General features: G+C 30.1%; 1 protein-coding gene across 4 annotated transcripts in view; it reads left to right on the forward strand.

Moving 5' to 3' along the window:
- LOC106460483 (cyclic AMP-responsive element-binding protein 3-like protein 2) overlaps positions 1-17,727 on the forward strand; it is a 64,050-nt gene extending 46,323 nt beyond the window's left edge. For 2 of the 4 annotated variants that reach the window (XM_022387222.1, XM_022387223.1), the window contains exons 5-11: positions 2,799-2,942; positions 4,653-4,711; positions 5,196-5,264; positions 8,146-8,245; positions 9,772-9,826; positions 10,885-10,956; positions 17,059-17,727. In XM_022387222.1, coding sequence (XP_022242930.1) covers positions 2,799-2,942; positions 4,653-4,711; positions 5,196-5,264; positions 8,146-8,245; positions 9,772-9,826; positions 10,885-10,898 — 441 coding nt within the window. In that variant the 3' untranslated portion in view covers positions 10,899-10,956; positions 17,059-17,727. Of the gene's footprint in view, positions 1-2,798; positions 2,943-4,652; positions 4,712-5,195; positions 5,265-8,145; positions 8,246-9,771; positions 9,827-10,323; positions 10,609-10,884; positions 10,957-17,058 lie in introns of those variants that run through there. The other 2 variants (XM_022387225.1, XM_022387224.1) reach the window with 2 other exon arrangements.
- The last annotated feature ends 7,063 nt before the right edge of the window (positions 17,728-24,790 follow it).

The raw sequence follows: 24,790 nt of genomic DNA on the forward strand, positions 1-24,790 counted from the left end.
ACTTGTTTGTTTTTTATTGTGAAGCACAAAGCTACACAATGGGCTATCTGTACTCTGCCTACCATGGGTATCGAAACCCGGTTTATAGCGTTATAAGTCCATAGACTTACCGCTGTGCCAATTGGGAGCCCTTAAGACTTAATGAAGGGTCAAGAAATATATATTTGTTATTAACAACAATAATTAGCTAGAAATAAATATTCACAGAACTTATATGATTTCATCAAGAAAATAAAAACAAATAAGGAGTCAAATTTTCGGCATGAAGACCTTCCTCATAATCTTTGGTATTTTGGTTTGTTTTATCTATATGATGGCCCATTCGTTTGGTGTTACATTTAAATTTTTATGGTAATAGTGAAGTCTTATTCGCCTTTTCATCCATCAATAAAACACATTAAATTGCGAATAAATTACCTTATTAGCTATTACGTATAGTGTTATTTTAGTGTAACAGTGTAAAGAAAATAACTGAAAGAAAACTGCCATCAGAGAACATTTGAGAAATTATGTTTTGATGAAATGAGATATGAGTATTTTTTATATGATGTTTTGATAAATTGAGATATGAGTATTTTTTATATGATGTTTTGATAAATTGAGATATGAGTATTTTTTATATGATGTTTTGATAAATTGAGATATGCGTATTTTTTATATGATGTTTTGAGCTTTATATTTATTTTTAGAAATACGTATTGTTAGTGTTGAAACACAATTATACCTTGTATGTAAAGCAAAGAAATTAAAAAGTGCATGCTTGTAACTAGGGCGTAGCTATATGTCATATAAACCCGTAGCAAATATTTCAGTTAACACTGTGATCGTAAGATAATCTAAAGTTATTATATGAGAAAGTATTCTTAAAGAGCATTAATGATGACGGTACACATGAAGAGGTTGTACGTGTGATTTAAAAACCCGTTTTATATGGAAATGATAACTTAGGAATGTATTTAGCAAAGCTCACTCGGTATGAACAAAGCCGATCAGTTGTAGGCTTGATATACTAAGTTCTTGTTTCAAGGCTTTTGAAAGACAGAGTCCACATTACAAATATGGTTCACGCATATCTTAAAGAGAGTAAAGAAAACTTTAATAAATGCCCTTCCCTTCCACCCCAATGATTCAGCGGTAAATCTGAAAGGCTTATATTATAACGCTAAAAACCGAGTTTCGATATTCGTGGTGAGCACGGCATAGATAGTCTATTGCTTTGCTTTGTATTTAATTAGAAACAAACAAAAAGTTTGCAATAAACATTAAACAAATTCATACTTGTTAAATGTCTTAGGAAGAATATTTCAAATCAAATGATGATTATAAAATGTTAGATTGAGCTTGTTGTAATCTCTGTTTTCATTTTTGTGTTGACTCCTTTTTATATTGTTTAGAATGTACTTGCTTTTGAATTCATTATACATGAATATAAACTTAGCTTTATGATGGCTTTATTCTTTTAGGTTTTTTCTCTATAGAAGTTACTAATTGTCTCAGAGAGCCCTACTCTTTATAATGAACATTGAGTCATCTGGTTTTAAGAGTTAAATACTTCTGTACAATTGTTACGACAGCGGAAGTCACGTGACGCTGGGAGCATTTGCGCTGGAGTTTCTAGAAAGATCATGACTTATCGAGGAACCTCGCGAATGTCCCAGTGTTTGCTAGACGCCCTCTTTTTCAGTATATAAGCCTGGCGAGTAAAACCAGTGCGATAGATATGCAGATAGATTGAAGGTAGAGATAATTGAGTCAAGCGAACAGTAGGCACCGTAAGTAAAGTGCGTGAATCACTGTGATATATATAGCGTGTGTTATAAAGATTGTTAAGTTTAAAGTGACTGTGGAAATTCTATGTATTACAAAGTTGTATCGAGAAAGAATAAACTAGTTTTAATTAAGAAAGGACTTGTATCGCTGATGTTCCTCGGAAAGAATTTATACGGGAAATTAACAAACGAGCAGATATGCAACACAATATTTAGACAAGTTATTAGAGCATTATATTAACAGTGTTATGAAAGAATGGGATCTTGATGTAGTGGTTATCAGTTTCCTAGGCCATCCAAGCAGTGTGCTGTTGCTAGTGGTAGGGCAAATAGGATTTTAGGTTGTATCTACAGAAATATTGAATAGAAGTCTAAAAGAGGTTATAATTTCATTGTATAGGTCACTGGTTAGGCCACATTTGGAGTATTGTGTTCAGTCTTGGGCTCATTACCTTAGAAAGGACACTGAATTGTTGGAAAGGGTTCAGAGGAGAGCTACTAGAAAAGAAGAATTAATCTAGAATGGTACCTAGGGTGGAGGGGTTGTCATACAAGAAGAGGTTTTAAGATCTCTGAAATCGTTTTCTTTTTAAGAAAGAAGAGTGAGATCTAATTGAGGTGTTTAAGATAGTTAAGGGAATTGATAGAGTTGAGGCATCATCTTTTTTTCATACATAATGGTGTGAATTGTAGGACTATGGGACACAAATATAAATTTTGACAGAGTAAGAGTCATCTTCAGCTAAGACATTTTTATTTTTCTAACAGGGTGGTTGGCCTTTGGAATGAGCTGCCTTGTGGAAGCAGTACATTTAAGTGTGTTTAGGTGAAAGCTTGATAACTATATGAACAATAAGGGCTGGCTTTGAGGTTTTCTTTTCATTTAATAGTTTTAGTATAATTTGGAGGATGGAACAGCCTAGATGGACCAATAGGTCTCTTGTTGTCCCTAAACATTAGGATATGTTATATAATGTATTTATAGGTTATTACTGCTTTGAGCTCAAATATAATATTGTTGTCTGACAGAAAGGAGGAACAGGATCAATAGTACTTACAGAAGAAGAAAAACGCACTCTGCTGTCCGAGGGATATACTGTACCTCAACACCTTCCTTTGACCAAAGCAGAAGAAAAGTCTCTGAAGAAAATTCGTAGAAAAATTAAAAATAAAGTAAAAATACATCTTGTTTTCATGGTTTTAATAAATATAGTTAATTGAAACATACAAACCAACATCTCAGGGGGAATGGCAAACATTACTAATTATGTATGTAAACAATTTATTTAAATGGTTTTCATTTTATTGACCAAATACTAGTTGGTAAGAAAATAATTTTTTTTAAATTTTTCCAAGTATCATTGTCTGAGCTATTTATTAGTCATGTACTGGAACAGAAGACTTTGAGATAGAAGATTCTGTGTTCCACAACAAGATCCCCCTTTAGTAGAAAGTGAGTCCATCTTTGGTGTAAATCACAGGCTGCTTTTTCTTACTAACCTCTGCTGCAAACTGTTTTTACGCACAGTTTCTAGCAGAACAGGCTTCTACTTCTCATGATAAGCTATTTCAAATGTATTGAGATCTTGAGGTAGATTCTGGATATTATTCTTCTCAATTAAAACATTGCTGGACAGGATTCATTATCACACAGAAGAAGTTATTGGCCTTCCAATACATCAATTCTGGCAGTGCAAAATTTGTCAATATCTTGCAATAAGATTAGGCATTCATGACTTTTGTAACTGATGTCAATGAGCCAAGTTAGAATAGATCAACTTCATGATACAGCCCATAGATTAATTTTCACAGTTATGATAACACATTCATATCCAAAGTAATTCTTAGGTACCATCGAACCCCCACTGATTATACCAAATCAAGCACTTAGTAGTGGGATTTATTGCTTTTCATTTCCATTTTTGAGGCTCAAGGTGCTATGAAAGCTGAGGTAATAACTGCTTATAAGCTGTATCCTATCTGTAAAATTCTGTAGCATGGAGCTTCCCATATAGTGGACTTTTGGGACTACATTATTGCACTTCATTTAAGTCCTAAGTGATGTATTCATTGAAACATGTGTAGTTTTGTTTAACAACATTTTTGAATCAAACTTACCATCAATGGATTGTGAATTTGGGTATCATTTCCAATATTTTATGTTATCATTTCCAGTGGCCTTCCATTTCTTCAGCACATAACCCATAGTGGATTTAGGCATTGGTAGATTGGCTGAAATTTCTTGACTACTCATACCACCAATGCTGCATCCCTCTGTTAAAATCAGTGAGACAATTATTTTATAACACCTTGACTCCAACTTTCTGTTGCAGTTTCTGACCATTATGAAAACCCTATAAAATTCTGGATTATGGGATTCTCATGCAAATTCAGTTTGGATAGGACAGTTAAGAGTTAAGGGGAAGCTGTTCCACTACTTTTGGTAGGGTAATGTATGTGATATATGTCAAAACTGTGACATTATCTTTGTTTCCTACTGAGGTTTCTTTTAAGACAATAATTTTATTCAATACAAGTTGCTATAGTAAAAAATATATAAAAAGTATGTTTATCATATTTGTTATGAAACCTAATCTTCCTGATCTTATAGACTAAATACGTGAAATTTATAAATACTCTATTAAAGTAGGAAGAGTTTTAAAGGCTGAAAGTGGCGGGGAATATTGTTTTTATAAAATATACACACACATTAAAACTATATAGAATTAGTGATCTTACTAATGCACTTGAAAAGTGTAGAACAAGTTTGTCCACATCATAACTTTTCGATCAGTTGGTTATCAAAATTGAAATGGTGTGTAAGTAAAATCATCTAATTAACATACTTAAGGTAATATAGTTCAAAAATTGATTTATTTTCAGATTTCAGCTCAAGAAAGTAGAAGAAAGAAAAAAGAATATGTGGATAATTTAGAAAAAAGGTATATTTTATACCTTTGAAATTGCAATAGTTTTTTCATGTTTCTTGTAATTGCTTCATTTCAGATAAATTACAGAAGATATAACTATATAATGTCAAATGATAGAATCATAAGATATCCAAGATATAAACCTTACTTTCACTAAAGTTATAATATTAATCCTTAGTTTTGTGGGTGGTTTCAGTTTGCCTAATGTGTTTGATTTAAATATTACTTCCTTTGTATTGTTCTGTGCTTTTTTCAACAAGAGGACAAATTCCAATTTTGCCATTGATTATTGGATTGTGATGTTGATGGAGCAAGTAAAACTGATAAATTATTTGTAGGCTCTAGTGTGTTCTTGCATTTTTAACATTCAAATTTATTACTTAATCAAATGACTTGTAGAAGTTAGATTCTTTTATAAATTATTAATGTGTTTTGAAACACTCTCAGTGGAGACATAACTTCAGAGATAATGCCAACATGTTTATTTTATTTCCAGTGTGGAGAACTTAACACATGAAAATGATGACTATAAGAAAAGACTAGAATCTTTAAAGATCAGCAATAAGTAAGTAAATGAAAAACAAACCCCTGTAGGTGTATCACTAATACACAGAGGGCCATTTACAGGTTATAGAAATGCATGTGATTAATTAGCATTTCTCTGCAAATATTGAGATGGCTCTAGAACTATGGTCAGTTAACTGACAAAAAGCTGCCTTCCATATAAAAGTTCTGACCTGTAAAATGCCTCCAAAACTTGATATGTGTCTGGAAGATTGTTTTACTGCATTTTATAACAAGAAATATATATAGCGAGATTGGTAATGATATAGAGTTAGGGGAGACAAATTTCAAAGAATAGTGTTTTTTAAATGTCCTCCATGGAAGCAGAACAACTCACACAGCATAGCATTTAGAACATTAGCAGGCTTAGAAACCCAAACCACCTCAAGCCAATCTGGATCAATGCCTTAACCTGCACAATGAAGGCTACATTATGAAAGAAAGTCTTTCAATCCAAAAACCATATTGCAATAAGTTGAATGTATCTACTGGTTCAAGTAAAAACATACTAAACAAGGCTTTGAGTTGACAAGGGCTCACATGCTTTAAAATTAATGACTTCTTTTATGAGAAGATGACCCTAAGAATCTGGAATCAAAATAATACTATTCAGCCACATACTTTTCAAGTCTGATGTGGCTCTAATGGTTTCTGTTCCCTTGATGTGCTTAAATGTGCATTTGTAAATTTCAAACCTAAGACATTAGCTGGTTAATGGGAAGCTGCCAAGAGGAAGGAAAGAGACCTTGAAATGGCTGTTCTCTGAAAAGCTTAATTATATGGCACATCACTGATGATATGAGTCATTGTTTGGAAGTAGGGAAAGTAGATAGAATATGCTTGCCAGGAAAAGTACTAGTAGATCAAATGTAATCATTACTTACAAAAATTGTAAATAATCATCTGTATACATTATAGAACATCTTAGAAAATAAAGTACTAAACCCAGTAGATGGAGTAACATTTATGATTTACTTTAATTGCAATTGCTCATCTTATTATCTCAACAAATGTTCTAGTTACTGATATTCTGAGTATTTTTCTGTGAAATCATTAAAAAATGCAAAACATATTCATATTGTTACGTCTCCGTTTGTTAATTAACTCTCCGTAAATTCGTTCCGACGAAACTTTAACGACACAAGTCTTTACTTAATAAAACTGGTTTATTCTTTCCGAATATAACTTTACCGATACACTCAACTTCAACAATCGCGCTAAACAAACGCTGTAACAACGAACGTCTACAATACTTCTGACTGCAGTTCAATTACTCACTGTCTATACACACATTACCTTCACCCTCCTCTCGCGTCACGTTGTCCCCTCTTATATATACCCGCCTACCCTATCTAGTAAATACTAGAGCATTCGCCAAAGTACATGATAGTTCTAGAAACGTTGCATCACTGTAGTCATGTGACTCGCTGACGCAACTATCAAATAAATGAATAATTTAGAATCTGAAGACCATTACACAATGAATAAAAGTTATAACTATTCCTAACCTTATAATATTTTATACGGAAATGTTTGATAAAAATCACTTACTCCTGCAGACAGAAATTCCTTTTTAAAAATACAAATAAACTATTTATTGAGGAGATTATTTAATGTTATAAATGCTATAAATATATTATTTTCATAGTTTTTTGAAACATTTAAAAGAAAATAATAAGAAATAAAGTAATATTATGCATTAGCTTTACAGTTTATCTTTTATTCATTTTGTAAAAAGAGGATTTCTTGTGCGATTTGATATGCAGGCATAACATTAGTGGAGAGTTGGGTATGTCACTTCTGTTGAAACCAATCTTTTTAGTACGGAGTATGTTTTGTCAATCATCATTCTGATTTTGTTTTTCTGGATGAATGTTTTGTTTCTTGTTTCACCTTGTGAATCTATTTTTTTGTGAAGTTTGACAGGTAGGAAAAACACCTGTAAAGATTTGTTGTTCCATTTCTAAAATCTTTTCTCAGAGATTTTAAGTAAAGTTTAGTAATTTTTTCTAAGCTTTTTTTCTTTGTAAGAATGTTTTTCTTTTCTGTATGTCTACTGGGATGTACATATGTGTGTGTGTACTTGTGTAAGAAAGTATTACTGTCATTAGGAACATAACTAGTTATGAATATGTAAGGTGACTAATTTTTAAACTATATTAAGCTATACTTAGTTAATTTTGCTTGAAATCAATTTTGTATATCAAACGTAAAGGACAAGTGGTTTACACTCCATAAACTGATACATTTATTATACAGTAATTCTTTATTCAAAATTATTATTGAAATTTCAAACATTGTTTATAGGCTTACAAAAGTATAATCAAATTTAACTATTTCCAATAGTATTTTCAGATACGGAATTGCTAATTTTTATACTTCCTTGGAAACTGGAATAAGTGCCATTTTAATTTAAAATCTAAAAGTTTGTTCTTACATTACTCTTGAAAAGCATTCTTTTTTCTTGATTACATTTTGTGAACTTACCTTCTGACTTCTTCAGAAAGTAGGAAATGTAACTAAGAAATAAATGGAAAAAGAAAACTTTTTAGAAGTAAGTTAAGATCAACCTTTTATGTTTTTATTTTCCGTATTAAAGATACAGTCAGACATTGTGAATGCAACATAATCTTTTAAATGTGTCTTAAATTTAGGTTTATTCAGTTTATAGCTTATTATTCATGAAAAAAAACTATTCAGATAATGTTTTTTAATATCAGGATGACAATGTAATGAGTTTAATTGACTTTTTGCTTCAAAATTTTATTAAGTTTACTGAATGTATAGTAAAAGTGTTTAGTAGCTCAGATTGAATTGTATTTAGATTGAACTTGTTCAGTATTGTTTTGTTTAATACTTATTTATATTGTTTCTCTCTACAGATCTCTCCTCTCACAACTCCAAAAACTGCAGTCTTTGTTTAGGAATGATATCTTTAAAAATTATACGGCTGTCGCCACACAAACATTTCAAGTTGTACAGGTAAAAAAAAAAAGACATTCATTCAAAAGCATACTGGACAGAATATTTATTTAATTTAGAAATATATTATATATCTTTTATAAATAAATTTTACAGCTTTGACGTTTTTAAAAGAAGAAAATAAGCTTTATACATAAATTAGTTTTATAAGAAACTTACCAAAAACAAGCCTAGCTATCTAACTCGCAACACAAGTTTTAGAGATATTCAATCTAGATACAACAGAAACTATTTTTAATAAGCAGGAAGTGCTATATCTTTTGAGAAAATAAAGTTTTAGACTATTTTATGATGTTTTCACATGACACTTTTGTTTTTAGTCATAGATGAGCAACTCATAGAATGGCTCTGAGTTTTACAAGTACACACTTTTAGCTCATAGCTCCATCATTTCTTGACCAATTTGAGATATAGTTACAGTTCTGATTTATTTGGCCATGCTCAAGGTCTCCTAGATTAATTTATTCTAATCCTGCCTAAGAGAATTTCAAGTTGAGGGTAGAGATCCTGATGAGTAATAAAATCGAAAAAGGGATATGCACGCTCCACGCTTGGTATTGCTGCCACACAAACACATAGCTAATACAAAGGGAAACAAAGGTCTCATAGGTTAACTTACTCTATAATCCTACCTAAAAGAATTTCAAGTGCCATGGCTATTGATGATTCCCTCTTGTTTAAATTTAGTAACATCATAATAGAGAATACACTATTTTGTCCAAGATGAGAGGAATCACATTTCCTTTTGAGCATTTGACCTGATTTTATATGTAAAATTTTTACTTGAGTAAAATTAAAACTTATAAATTTAAAGCTACTAGAAACTAATACTTAAGCATAGAGAAGAAGATATAAAAGATGAAGAATAAATCTTAAATATGAAGTGATTAAGTAAGTGAAAAAAAAGAGAGAATTTCAAAATTGTTCACACATTTAGAAACACTAAACATTTAGAAAATGAGAGGTCTTCCAGGAAAAATTTGTATTCTTACCTCATATAGTCTTGAAAATTGAAACTTGGGGTCATGTGATGATTAAAACCCCATTTTACTTATACTTCTAAATCTAACGTTTGAAAATATCATTGTCTGTTACAAAGACAGACTAGCATCACTATAATGAGGGACACTAGCTTTTACTACAACCATTTCATAGAAGTGTTGTTTAATATAGTGTCTGAAAAGTCTGGTACCATAGGCATTTCAACAAATTTTACAGAGTGTGCTCCACATTTTATTCAATGACATCATGTGTCTGTTAGGTGGTATTATGGCTAGAAAAATGTTAAATCGAAATTATATGTGAAAGCTAGAAAAAGTAAAAACCCTAGGTAAAAATGTAACAGTACACAAACATAACTATAAACAAATTCCTTTGCAAACCACCTATTACTTGTATAAATAAAATGTAAGAAAAGCTTATAATCTGAATTTTTTGAAGTTTTATATTTGATATTTTTACTTTCAAAAATGTCGTGTTGCAAAACGTTTTGCTTTTAAAACCAGTATTTTTGCTTACCATTTTAGCCCTTAAACAACTCTCCAGTGGAAAATTATATTGATCCATTAGAAAATAATACAGGTAAAAAACTTAAAGAAAGGTTAACAAGTCTTCTAGTATTTAATTTGTTTTTTGCATATCTAGATTTAAAAAAAGAAATATTGTAATTATTTTGAAAGTATTATGGTTGAATTATTACAGGTTTAAGATTTTGTAGTCTGTTCATACGTAATAGAAATAAAGAGCTTTTCATATATACTGAGAGACATGGGTGCATCAAATTTAGAATGTTGACATTCATGGAAATATAAATATATATATATATACGTGTTTGTTTGATAAATATAGGACTTTTAATTTTAAAACAGAACAATGTATTTAATGAGTACTTGACTTTAATTTGAACATAGGACTGTAAGCATAACAAACACATGTATATTGATGAAACAGAATATTTATGTGTAATTTCAAACACACATTCTATTGTTGATCCTGATAGTTATATCTGCCATTTCAAAAAGATGAAAGGGTGATTTCTAACGTTTGTTAACTCTGATGTAATTTTCTCTGTCCTTTAGCTCAGGAATTCTCAACCTTTTGCACTTCAAGGCCCACTTAGTTATTTGACACAACAGTAAAAGTCCACAAATGCCCATTAATGACCTACTAAATGACCCATTAGTTTAGGGAAGTCATAGCTGTCACGACCTGCAATGGCCCATAATTGTTTATCTCATGGCTCATTGGTTGTGAATCACTGGTTTAGATGATATTGTCTACAGCATTTGTGAAATTTAACCCTAAAGTACTTGTGTGAAGTCATGTGACCCCAGACAAATAATAATTGTTCCCAATCCATAAAGTCTGCAAATAGATGTCTTACCACTGATGATTTTAACTTGGAAAGGAATGAAGAATTAAATGTTTCTTTAGCATTGTTATATTACATTTTTCTTTCCTATTTGTAATGGCTTGAACTAGTATGTGGAACTTATGTGCATGTAAATGTTAAATAAGTACTTAAGGGTTAAGTATTAATGCTCAATTTGTGGAATTAAAAAGTTTAGTTTATTTATTCAGGCTCTTGTGTTATTATTTAAATGGATAACTTGTAGTTTCTTATACCTTGCTTTTTACAGTCAAAACAAGATAGTCTTCTCTGATGTGTAACTTCAGATATCTGTAAGACAATGTTTTTAGCTTCACGATTGGTAAGGTTTTACTTTGAATAAGAGTTGTTAGTAAATTTATATAAGATTTTACCCAAATATCATCACCAATAACATTGAAATGAGTAAAAGAAGATGACAAAAACTATTTATTGAGAAGAAACTGCAGACATTTTTATATTATAATTGTAAATCAGAGAACTTAAAATCTCTATTTGAAAGATAAAATTAAATTGGTACCTGTTATAAAAAAGTTTACTCAAGCCATTTTTCTTTATATATATACTTTGTTATAGCTGGTTTAGCAAACAATTTGGTGCTTTAAAAATATCATTGTATATTAGTGATAGTAATTAAAGTATTGTAATCTCCAGGTCTAATTATTGTTTTGATGTTTTTGGAAGGTTTTTTAAAATTTCATAGTGGAAATAATTTAATGTCCTGTCTACATAATGCTAAAAAACATCAGTTTCTTTCTTTAATGTCTACAATCTTGAACACTTGTACACTACTTTATAAATAATTTTCCAATCTCTCTAATGATACTAGGTATAATGTAAAATCAATTTACTTGTACAACATAATTCAATAAGAATGATGTAAAACACAGATCCAAATACTTCATGAAAAGACACTGACTAATTAAACTTTCTATCTTGAAATGACTCTATCAACTGTCTTGACTGAATTTCTTTTCAGTTAATAGCTGTTAACCTATACCAACAAGAAAACCCTTCAATCCCTGGAATCATTCTTGTAACTTCTCTAAGAACCCTTTTCAATAAATCATTATGCTTTTTAGATATGGAGACTATAACTGTGTACTATATTCTGACTATATATAAAAATATAACAACTTGTATTTGATATTTAACCAATGATTTTTATAAATATATCCTAAACATCTGTTAGTTTTTCTGCTACTAGCAAAAGAGCACTTTCTCAATGGCTTGAGTTCCATACCACTTTGTCAAGATTCTTTTCTTCTATCACATGTGTTCCAAAGTATAATAACCAAAATATATTATCTTGCACATATTATAATTATCAGTTGTCAAACATTTGTTCAACTTAATAAATATAAATTGATCTTAGTCTTTATGTAGCACCTCAATATCATCAGTATAGCTAGAAATACTTGTACCCAAGTAGGTTTAATGTCAGTAACTGCTACTGATTTACTAATTATGCCCCAATTGAGTTAAATCCATTAAATGCTGAGAAGGCATGCACAATAGCAACTGATGCTGAAATCCAGTTTCAGTGGCACAAGCAGATGAGAGTGATAATACATTCCACCTGAACAGGTACCAGTCTATCACAGATTAACTCCCAACTATGCATTGGTATCCAATATACATCTGGGTAGGCTAAAACAATTGGGGTAAGTGTCTTGCTCAAGGACACAACAACATGCTGCGAGCAAGCCTCAAACTCGCTAGAATCTATTTTCAAGTCCAAAGCACTATATACATAATATGCATACATATCTATATTACTTAATAACTATGCCCCTTTTAAAGTCATTAATATAAATGATAAAAAAGCAAATGCTCAAGCACTATCTGCTGAGGCACACCACTAGTGACAAAGGTCCAGTTTGACTGTACTCCATTAGTAACAACTTTTTTGCTTTCTCTCATCCAGCCACCATTCAATACAATTAACTAGTCTTTCCCACCAATATTATGTTCTTAGTCATTCTTCTGTGTGATGTCATTTTGAAAGCCTTTTGAAAGTCTAAGTAGACTAAGTCTGCACACTTTCCATCATCTAAATAACAAATGACATCTTTAAAAAGTTAACAGATTAGTAAGGCAATATTTCTCTTCAGGAAATCCATCTTGGTTCTATTTTGTAATATCATATTTCAGTAAGGTATCTTGTAAGGCTTCTTTATTCAGACTTTCTAGATTTTTTACCACTGCAAAAGTAAGACTAACTGGTCCATTATTTCAAGGGCAGTTTTTATGACCCCCTTTTAAAAACAGGAGTAAAATTAACAATTCTCCAATTCTTAGGCACCTTCCAACTATCTTTTGACTGACCAAAAAATTAAAGAAAAAGAGAGGCTTCTATATCTGACCTTTGACTGCCTTTAACATCCTGAATAAAAAAAAATGCTAGGTCCTGGCACTTTATTTTTAATCTCTAATGCTTTTTAATTACTGTCAAAGGATTAATATGTACATTGTTCAGGCCAACTCCAGTATCTTCTGTATAATGTTTAGGGTTAAGAATGTTGCTAATATATATATATATTTTGTCATAAAAACAGAAGAAAAAACATTTCGAGCTCAGCATCTCATACAGGGTTCACACAGAAACTTACAAAAGTCCAGGACTTTTCTATGACCTTAAATTCTTCATTATTTTGTGTAAAAAAACAAATAAAACAGAAATTTGCAGCTTACAAACCATTTCAACTATCCAATCTACTCACTTTATTTAAATATGTTATTATGCTTTAACATTACATAGATATATTTTTGTCTAAAAAAACAAATACTGTTGCTCAACAACACCAAAAAATAGACACAACATAAAATATCTAGGACGATATTACAATTTCTTCATGATATTATTTTGTTTCATTCAAAATAGCACTTTAAACATTCTTTCAGACTTTTCTTTTTTTCTATACAGTTCACCACTTTGACTGTTTAATATTTTCAAGCTTTGACTTTTTCTTTCTTGTTTTTAGTGTACACTTTTTTTCAAGGGTTTCATTTGAATTTTTTGTCTGTAGACACTTGATTTGACCAAACACATAAATTAATGTTTTTTTTCTACTTGAATCATCAAATCTGTAGCATTCTAGCTTAGTTTAGTTATGATGATTGTGAGTTTTGATTTTACATATTTTTAACTTCTTTCAACTCATTCTGAAATTCTTTCTCATTCTCTACTTCATTCTACTTCTCATTGATAAGAATTCACCATACCGCATTCTCACCACTTACAAATTTTTAGAAGCTCTGTAGTGTTAAGGTATTCTACTAAATGTTTGGCTGTCTTCTGCACTTCATTGTGGACCTTTTTCATTGTGACAATATTCTAATCTTTAAGGTTTTCAACCTCCATATCAGAATTTACTAATTATTCTCTCTCTGTATCTGACTAACAATTAGAAAGTGTCAGAACCAAAATGATCATCTCTCTAATTTCTTTTCTATCCTCTTTGAGATGTTTATGCAAAAGGTAATATAGTCTTGTGTTAGAAAAGTTGTATTTTGCTGCATAAAATGTGTTTGTTTTTTATATTTGGCTGGATGGCTTCTTGATGTCTCCATTCACATTTGGCAACAGCTGTAAAACCCTCTCTGCTACTTCTAAATATTCCACTAATCAAGTGATGTAGAAACTCATCAAAAGATAGAACATAAATTTCTGCTTTTTTTATTTGATCAATGAGGTTTGTTTCTACATACCATGAGTTATTAACATACTTACATTTTGTAAATTTTAGAGATAGTGCTGAGCAGCACACTATTAAGAAACATTGCTTTGAACAGTCCAAATTTATTACTGGTATTACATTGCAATATATTCAATAAATTTCAGCCTTCAGTGTTTGTTCCTGAATTACATACTTGTCTATTTTCTTCAATGGCAGTGTTAAATTTGTATGAAATGTACTTTTTCAGTAGTTGAAGGACTGTGTATGGTTAGCTAACTCACTCATATTTGTGCTTCCATCCTGTTTATTACTGGAAATTCAATATCTGGTCCTCCAGTGGCTCATTGGTACATCTGAGGGCTTATGCCACTAAAAATAAGGTTCAATATCCATGGTGAGCACAGCTGAGATAGTCCATTATGTAGCTTTGTGTTTAAAAACAAAACAAACATACAAACAAATAACCTCTGGTGTTGTATTGGCAAGTACTATACAGGGATTTCTGGATCATAGACTCTAAAACTATTTGAAAGAAGTCTGACATCACATCTAGCTGTGTTTCAGCATGAAATTTATTCCCAGTGTGCATTCTTTCTCTATTCCAATTACCCACAAATTGTGTTCTTTAGAGAAGTTTTTCACAGTGATGGTGACTTCTAACTTTCCTTGAACCTTTTACACCTCAGGGTCCACTTAGTTATTTGACACAATAGTAAAGGTCCACAAATGCAGTGGATGACCCATTAGTTTAGGGCAGTCACAGCTGTCCTGGCCTGCAATGGCCCATAATTGTTCATCTCATGGCTCATTGGTTGTTAATATATCTATCACAAACTAGTATTGTTTGTGTTATTCTATCTTTTCCCAGCTTTCATCAGCATAACTGCAGCTGTAGAACCAGTAACATTCAACAACTTACAAGTTTCCCATCAATGAATTTGATAACTAATGACTGTTTTTTTTAAGTAATGCACTTCTTATATTAATTGGGGTACATGGAATATTGTTTATTAACGACTGATAATCCATTACAATCTTGGCTGTAATGTCCACGTTTCTCACAATTATTGTAGTTTCCTTGAAGGCTTTTGTTTGTAGTTCCAGTAACTATGACATTTTATGTTACATTGAAACATCTCCTCTGCTGTGGTTTGCTTCTTTAATTCTGAGTAAATAGTTGTATAATTAGTCACTTGAGCTCTTCTTGACCTCCATCAGAAAGAGTTGTCTCTACACTATCTGATTTGACAATCTCATAGACATACAAGCATTGAAAGACATCCAGTAATTATGGGATTGTCTTTATGGAAGCTGTACACCTTATTTGCTTTAGACTAATTTTCATATTCTCATCCACTAAGGCATATATGAATTGGTTGTGATTTAATCAAAACTATTATTATACATGGAGCATCCACATCCTCAGCAAGCTTAACTAAGGTTTCTTAATTCTGCTTCCAAACTTTGCTTAAGAAACTTGCTTCTGATGGAATGTACTAATTGATAAGACAGCTACTAATGCCTGGTAGTTGGAAGGTTGCTTAATGTTGTTAAAATTGGTTCTTTTAAATGTGCATCTAGCAGGATAAATAGCTTGTTCTTGATACATTCACTTTGGAAATTATTTCAAACTGCATCTCCCATGGTACTTTTCCATCATAGTCTGTTGGTTTTTTAATTGGCCAGCATCGTTGAAATAGCTAAATTCCAGAACTTGATGAGGCAGTGGTGTAAGTGGAGTAGTCCAAAAACTCCCTGCAGTTATAGGTAGCATCAAAAAATGCTGGTAACAGTTATAGACCAGATGAATTTTTCTATTCCATATTGCATAGTTAATGGTGTTTGAGGTTGAAATTCTTGATTGAATGCAGATAGAGGTGTAGCTAGTTTGATTCTTGATTTCTGTTTGTAGATATTTTATCTTAAAGTTTACATCCTTTCATACATTTCCTATGGCTTCTGCAATCTTGGTATTGTTATCTCTCTGTACTTCAGTGCCATTTTATTCTTTACCAATTTTATTTTAATAATCCTTCTATTCATTTTCTATGACTTTCTTGATCTTGTTTTCTATCAGATTGATTGTTTTCTTTTGTAGTTCGTCTGTTAATCTTTGTCTCATTCTTGTATTAGGTCATCAAGAAATTAATGTTGCAATTTGGAACACTTTAATTATACTATGCTTCAGTGTGTGTGATACCAATTATAGGATGCTTTAGTGTGTTGATACCAATTATAGATTGCTTCAGTGTGTTGATACCAATTATAGATTGCTTCAGTGTGTGTGTGATACCAATTATAGGATGCTTTAGTGTGTTGATACCAATTACAAATATTTCAGTGTGTGTGCAGTACTGATTATAGGTTGCTTCAGTGTGTGTGATACCAATTATAGATTGCTTCAGTGTGTTGATACCAATTATAGATTGCTTCAGTGTGTGTGGGATACCAATTACAAATATTTCAGTGTGTGTGTGCAGTACTGATTGTAGGTTGCTTCAGTGTGTGGGATATCAACTGTAAGTGTGTATCAGTGTGTGATACCAGCCATAGGTTTCTTTCAGTTGTGTGATACTAATTTCTTAATTGCTCAAGAGATTTCAAAAATATGGTAAAGTAGATGTATATGACTCAATATTTACCATTAATGTTTAAACAAGTAAAATTAATTTTGTTGCTTTAATAAATTACTAGGATAGATTATATCATAATAAAACGTTTTTTCTTCTTTTTTTATTTTTCAGATATAAAATTGGAAATTCAGCTTCATCCTTTCATACATTTTGAAAGTTTGTCTTCTATAACTTTCTAGAAAAGGTTCATTCACTGCTAGCCATCATCATCTACATTTGGATATTTATCTCTAACTTCATTAAAACTATTCATCCTCTGCTTAAGAAACACACGATCGTTCATACAGCTATCACCACAATATATTATTCATGCAGTTATTGCAATAACACAGTATTCACACAAATCGTTTTCACCAGGTAAATGTTAGTCTCACAGTTATCTCAACTTGATTTCACTGTCAGGTAAAAACACACATTATCCAGGTGTTTGTTACTACTCACCAAAACACATTTTATTATTATTATTTAGTTTCACCAAAATTCACTACCACATGTTAAAAATTAATGGTACTATAGAATATAATAACATACAGATAACATAATATACAAACAGGGATAATTTGGTCCTTCAAAGTGGTTCCTACACACTGACCCTCAAGAAAAAGGGAAAGACAATAACTTAAACCTACCATTTATTTTTCTGGAAATTATAGAATTCCAGTTTTAAACTCTTGTGAAGTGTTGGTCTTCACTACTGCCAATGACAACTCATTCAATAAGCCAATTGCCTTAACAGCTAAAAATAATACTGTCATTTGTTAAACTAGACACATATATATTTAAAGAGGCACCCCAGTTATAAATTATTTTGAATTTATGATGATATAATCATCTGTAAGTTATCAAACTTTCTTATTAATGTTGTTCTACACTTTTTGTTTGAAACTAAAAAAATCATATAAAGTAATATGGCTTAAATATTCATAGTCTTTAAAACAAATTATGTTCATTTTAACATTTAACAAAATTAAAACTTTTTATTAAACTATTTTTGTCTATTTAGGTACTTTGGAATTTAACATGTAATTCTTTATTTTAAAACGACTACATATAGTTAGTTTTGAAACTGCAAAAGATTGTCTTTGATAAAATAATTTATGGTTTCAAAATATTAATTTTTAAAGTCTTAATATTTCCATTAATGTTTTAGTTTGATTTCCTTAATTCACAGTAACTGTATATTAAGCATTTAATGTATATTTCCTGAAGAACTGAAAGCACTATTAGAAAAGTTATTATTTAAATGAAATATTTTTCCTAACAATCATATATATCTAGCAGTACAATAGCTCTGTGAAGTGTTCTGTACAATGTACTATATTATTTGGTATGTATATGGTAAGCATGAAATTAATTTATGAACTTGTAATAGCTTAAATTGAAATATTTATTAAGTGTCATATGTGGAAGATCAATGGGCTTTAAGTAAGTGATTCAATATCTGCTATACTTTTTCAATGGAATGAAATCAAAATTAAGTATTAAAAGAAGGAAATATTTACAGCTAGAATCAGTGGCAAATCCAGGCATTTGAAAACAGGGAGGCATGGTGATTCTGAATGTAAACGAGGAATTTTCAGGACTTCCCTGGTATGGGTTAAATGGGTTATTTAGATTTGTTATAATGTCTGCTAGATGTTGCTATTACTTTTTTATTTTTTATTTAACATGAAATTTCACTACATTTTTGATCCAATTTTTGCAATTATTTTGATTTGATTTTCAAAACAGGGGTGTGTGCACCCATGCATGCCAGGCCTGTATCTGCCCTTGAGAATGTATTTAGATAAACAGTAATATGAGGCTTAATTTTTGCATTATTACTTCTTATATCTGTGAAGCATGTATTGTTATGTATTTGTTTAAGCAAAGAGGTGCCTTAGGATTGACCAAAATTAGCCAGTACCATTACTCACCAATAACCTTAATTTAATGGTTACATTTGCAAAAGCTACAGACAGTAATAGTTTGTTTTTATGTGATTCAATTATATCATCTTTGAGGAGATTGAAACATATTGAATACCCATCTTATCATTATATCATTTCAAACAATCACATTACTACTAGGGCAAGATAAAAAAAAATTACAAATCTATTAATCATAATCCAAGTTATAAATTTCAGAAATTAATAATCAATAAACTATTGTCTGTCTGAGACTTTTTGTAACTAAATATCTAAAACTTAATCAAAGATATAGCCAAAGAAAAAACATTATCAATATCAAATTAGGAAAAAAGAACTAAAAGAAGGAAAATGTTTAATTTGTAAGATTACTTGAAATAATAATTAGTAATATTAAACAGTTCTTAAGAATAATGTCACATCACAATTAATAATCAAAGAGTATTTCCGATAAGCTGTATTACTTCTAATAATCAACAAATATAACTTATAACACACAGTCTATCTGCTCTCACTAGTCTTGCTTATATTTAGACCAAATGCTTGTATTTCATTGCCAGATCATGATAATACATATCACAAACCTAAAAAATTAGCATTTATTTTACATGGTCCTATATAAATTAAGTATCCATATGTCACTGCTAGGGGAGCTTCATGGTGGTTGTTTAATACTTTACAAAATGACCTATGGTGATTTTAAAGAATGAGCTCTTTCTACTATGAAATTGCTTTATTTTTCTTTAATTCACATAAAAATATTTTTGATTAATCAAAAAACTCGAAATAAAGGTAAAATGAAACATTTATCAAATTTCTGGTATGTGTGTAATGTTATCATGTAAGTAGTATTTATAGTGATGAACTTGTATTAAATGAAAACAGTATTGAAGGATTAGTCTGATATGCAGGCATATAATATGTTTCCTATCTGCTATAGTGATACAGATTTTTTCAAATTTTCAGTTATTTAGTTTACATGCTGTTATGACAAAATGTGGTCCTGAAAGTCATTAAGATTACCTTGTTAAGTTACCTGATGAGAATTGCTTTTCTTATTTCCTGAATGAATCTGTAGTTATTCGCAGGTCTATTTCTCTGATACTTGTTGGGAAATCTGTGGTTTTTACCTGAAAATAGTACATTAGAACTCCTTAAGACTAATGGTACATTATAAGTTATGTTGACAATGTTTTATTTCAGTATGAGTTAAATCAACTTTTTTTAATGTTTAATAAAAAGTTTTTATTTTTTTAGTCTTAAGTTTCTCCAGCTTCTTCTTTTGCAGAGTATTGTTAGATTTTAGGACTGTTATTTTTCACAGACATAATCAAACATAAATGCACTATACAGTTGTAACATGCAAGCACACAGTTTCTGTGGATGTTTATCAAAGTAATTCAGTTTATATGAAGCAAATAGTTTTAAGCCCATTAATTTTTCCAATGCTGGGACATTAACTAAAAATTATCCTAGTACTGATGATTTTTTAAATAAATTGTTGTGTTTTTTCATTGCTCATATATTTATCTATCAGTGTGCAAAATCATGAACTGTGGTGTTTAATATGTGTACAATTATTTTTATTCACCAAATATAAAGAGAGCAATTATATCTGCTAAAGGGTTAACACCATTTATAGAAACTTAAACACATTTTCTCAAAACGTTTATTTGAAACTTTTTAAGTAATGAAAAGAACAACAAATTATGAGACCAAGATTTTAACAGTTTTATTTGTGTAAATCAGGGTTTCCCAAAGTGGATTTTTATGTAACAGAAAAATTTAGTTTTGATGAACTCCAGGAAATTATTTGTCTCTTTTGACTCACTGTTCTGCACCAGAAAGACACCTGACATTTTTCTTATACAGGCATACATAACCCTATATTTTTATATTTTAACCCCAAGTTATTATTGGTATTTAATTGAGTTTAATGAGTTATGTCTTTAAAAGCAGTTTTCTTAACTGAAATTGGAATCTTGTAGGTTTTGCTTTATCAGTTTAACAAGTATCTCAAATCTAACTGTAAGAAATTAAAATTTTCATCAAGACATTTTCCATCATAAATAGTTGTTACAACTGTTGCATGTAAAAATTCTAAAGATGTCAAAACCTAAAGATCAGATAAAATAAGAATTGAAAGAAGCATTTTGAATGAAAGTCTGCATCTTTTTCATAAATTTAATTAGCATACTAGAAATAATTTTTATAACAAATCTAGTTTAGGATTTGTATTTAAATGCATAATTAAAGTAATATTTAACTATTGTGGATCTGCTCTATAGAACAGGACAAGTTGTCCATCACAGATTTAACTTTTTTGTATATTAATTACAAACGTATAATTATTTGGTAAAAAAAATATATTACATTTTATGCAGTGCTCCAAAACTGTATGAGGTAATTACTGATATTTTGGATTGAGAATGATTTAAATTTTCTTACATTTTCATTGTGTTAACATTACTGCAAATTTTAACCTGAAAATGTTAATAAGATATGTATTATATAAAGGGATTTACTTGTATTTCCCACATACGTTTTTCTGCAATTTACAAATGTTTATTTTCTAAAACTAAAAGTAATGCATTACATATTTACAGTAATATGGTAAAGGTTTGTCAAAGTACAAATATATATATATATATATATTTAATGTACAATATCATGATTTTGTATCATGTTTTATTCCTACCTTTTTATATTGTAGGTTTTATTTTAACAGTTTTGCAAATGATATCAAAATCTAATGGTTACATTATTAATGTAAATATTTTGTAAATTATTTTGTTAGCTTAAAATTTCTTGCAAAAAAAAAAAGGTGTTATCTTCTCTAGATTGTGCTGCTGTCTACTTGTAAAGTAAAATTTAGTATTTAGTCTGAGTATATACTGTTAATTCAAATAATTCTGTTACACACATTTTTTAAATTAACTGGACTAAATGAACATTTTGATCAGTTGGGAAAGTATTCAAAACCTATTATCTAATGTTTTGTCTATTGAAATCCACAAGCCATAATAATTTAATAATAGAAAACTATATTAAGGAAATATATAGATACTAAGACAACTAGTTATAGGAGCTTGTCGTAAGCAGCTCGAAATGCATTAGGTATAAAACTAGCAAGGTGATTTTTATATAGTTTTTAGTATACATTTATTGTTTTTAACACAAAGCTAGAAAAGAAATTGGAGCAAGTTCTCAAAATATAATTCTAGGAGTAATAAGAATGTAGTTGTTTTAGATAACTTATCAGAGAAGTTATAAATTTATTAAAATTATCATATTTAAATTATGTATTTTGGGTATTTTTTTTTCCCAAATTTTGTGCAAGGCAAGGAAGTACATGTTAATTTTCAAATCTTCATTTTATTTATTGGCTCATTTGTCATTGTTTCTAGTTTGGAAGTTTACTTCAGTATGATTTTTAACTAAATTTATGGCTGTGTATATTTAAGTTCAAATTGAATTTAATATCATTATGAAACAAGATAAAACTGACTCATTTGTATTTGTCCAGGAGATTCGTTTGTTCATTAGCCAAGTAAACATTACATTCCGATTGACTCAAAGAGTAAAATGCAATCATAAATATTTAATTTTTCCTGTAGATATGAAAGAGATTTAAAATAAATTATTCGTTGTACTATAGAATACTTGTTGCTAATGCATTTTAAATGGTTGTATCGCCCATTATGTTTTAATATAATTAAAAGTAAATTGTGTAAAGAATTTAATATTTGACCTGTGTTTAACATGTTCTATTGATTATGAAGATTTCTGTGCAACATGATAGATGGTTATTTAGTGAATTGAAAGATGAGCAAAAACTTTAGACATCAATGGTTTCATACCATGTTCATTTGAGAAATGAGTTCGCAATAAACTGCCAAATGTTATTCTACATAATATCTAATCATTTTCTTCCTTGTAAATAAAGTATTTTATTAAGATATTTTACGCTACGCATGAGCGAGTATGCAGCATAAAATTAAACATTTTTGTATAAGGTTAGAAAGAAATTACTCTTTCATGATATACTATTACGATGTAAGTAATATCATAACTCTTAGTGCACATTTATGATGTGGATGAACTGGATTTTAAATAAATTGATTTTCATTCTGTTGTTTTCTGGGTGTTTAATTTGAAAGGTTTTCGTACACAGATGTAAGGTAGAGAATTTTATAGCTAGATTATAAGTTGTAATGTTGAAATGTAGATAGAAGATAACGATATGAATAATTTAATTTTAATGATTTTATACACAGTAAAATTCAAATGATTTAGATATTGGATACGTGTTCAATTGAGGAAAATTTGGGAAACCTGTAATCCATAGATGCAATGATATCTGAACACACCATCCATAGAAATGACTATTGACATTTTTTATGTTTAGGTGGTATTTCGGATTCACTTTATACATGCTTTACATAGAGAACCTATTGTTTAATAGAACGATATTTTTTATAAGATGTGGTTATCTAAGTTATGACTGTATATATATATATATATATACGTGTGTATCATATGAATGTAAAATATTACTTGCTCTGCATAGTTTATTAACCAAATATACAATCCTTATTACACGTAATTTGTGCAGATGCTGCATTTTAGAAAAACTAGAATAATCTAATGAATATTGCACTTTGATCTATTCATTCTAATTTTATTAAAATGAATAGTAAAGTACAAAAATTATTCATAATTTTTTAAAAAGTTGGCGTCCATAATATTCACCAAAAAGAAAATATCCAATACCATTGTTTGGTAAGTTTTATCTTCGTATTCTGTCGTTTGCTCGTTTGTTTGGTAAGCCAAAAACTATACAATAGACTAACTATGCTGTTCTCACCACCTACAGGTCATATTCTCTCAAATAAATAAGTGTGAATGTAAACTCTGAACATAACTTTTAAAAAGACAGAAAAAAAAAACTTCGAAAAGTACAGTTATAAATTAAAAGTCCTAACAGTTTAGATATTTATGGAAAAGCATTATTGTTTCTTTGTCTATTCCAATCTAGTTAGTTAATTGTATGTTTTGAAAATAAATGCTCATATGTTCAACACATGGAATCAGTTTAAATATGTTTATATGTATTCTACATATTTCTATATATCAACAGTGTTTGTAAATTTGAACCTAGCCAGCGATAGGATAAGTCTATCCAATGGAAATTACGTTGTAGAGTACCAAACTAGACTTGTTCTGTCAGTTGAGTAAAGCGCTTTTATTTATTAGCTCCAAGTTACTTTCGAGTTGCTAATCCTGGTGAAAAGATATTAAACTATAGGAGGCCAAGAAAAACAGGAACATTAACCTAGCGGTAACATTTGTTACTAACAGAGATAATCGGATTCGCTTGAAGACAAGGTGGCTTCAGGCACCGCTTTGTTTACAGTAAATTTACAAATGAAGGAATACATACAACTGAGCATAAGAAAATGTATTGCAAAAAGACATTTAGAAAATGAAAAATACAAATATAACACATTCGTTTCTAATGTGAGATTATTCCATCCTAGTATTCCTTGTCATCGTTCAATGTTCATAACCTGGGTATGAACTGGGTAACCTTAACTTCGATCTGTTATAGTGTGGGTTACTAATGTTCAATAAATGAACACACCTTAAAGAACACAGATTTCTGATCTGTTCGGACCGAGTGCGGCTCAATGGTTAGTGTGCCGTAAAGGCAACTAGTCAACATCACCCACCTCCAAAGTTTGGGCTACTTTTCTGAGCACATAGTGGGATTTGACCGTCACTTTTATAATGCACCCACGACCCATTATTTTCTGAATAATTTAGTGACATTAGTACATAAAATAAGTTAGAATATAGCTGATAATTTAAATATATTCTCTATGGCACTGGTGATTTCAGCCTGAACGGCACCTTACGACCATATGGACTAAACT

This window comes from Limulus polyphemus, unplaced genomic scaffold (genome assembly GCF_000517525.1).
Source record: "Limulus polyphemus unplaced genomic scaffold, Limulus_polyphemus-2.1.2 Scaffold779, whole genome shotgun sequence".
Lineage (NCBI taxonomy): Eukaryota > Metazoa > Arthropoda > Merostomata > Xiphosura > Limulidae > Limulus > Limulus polyphemus.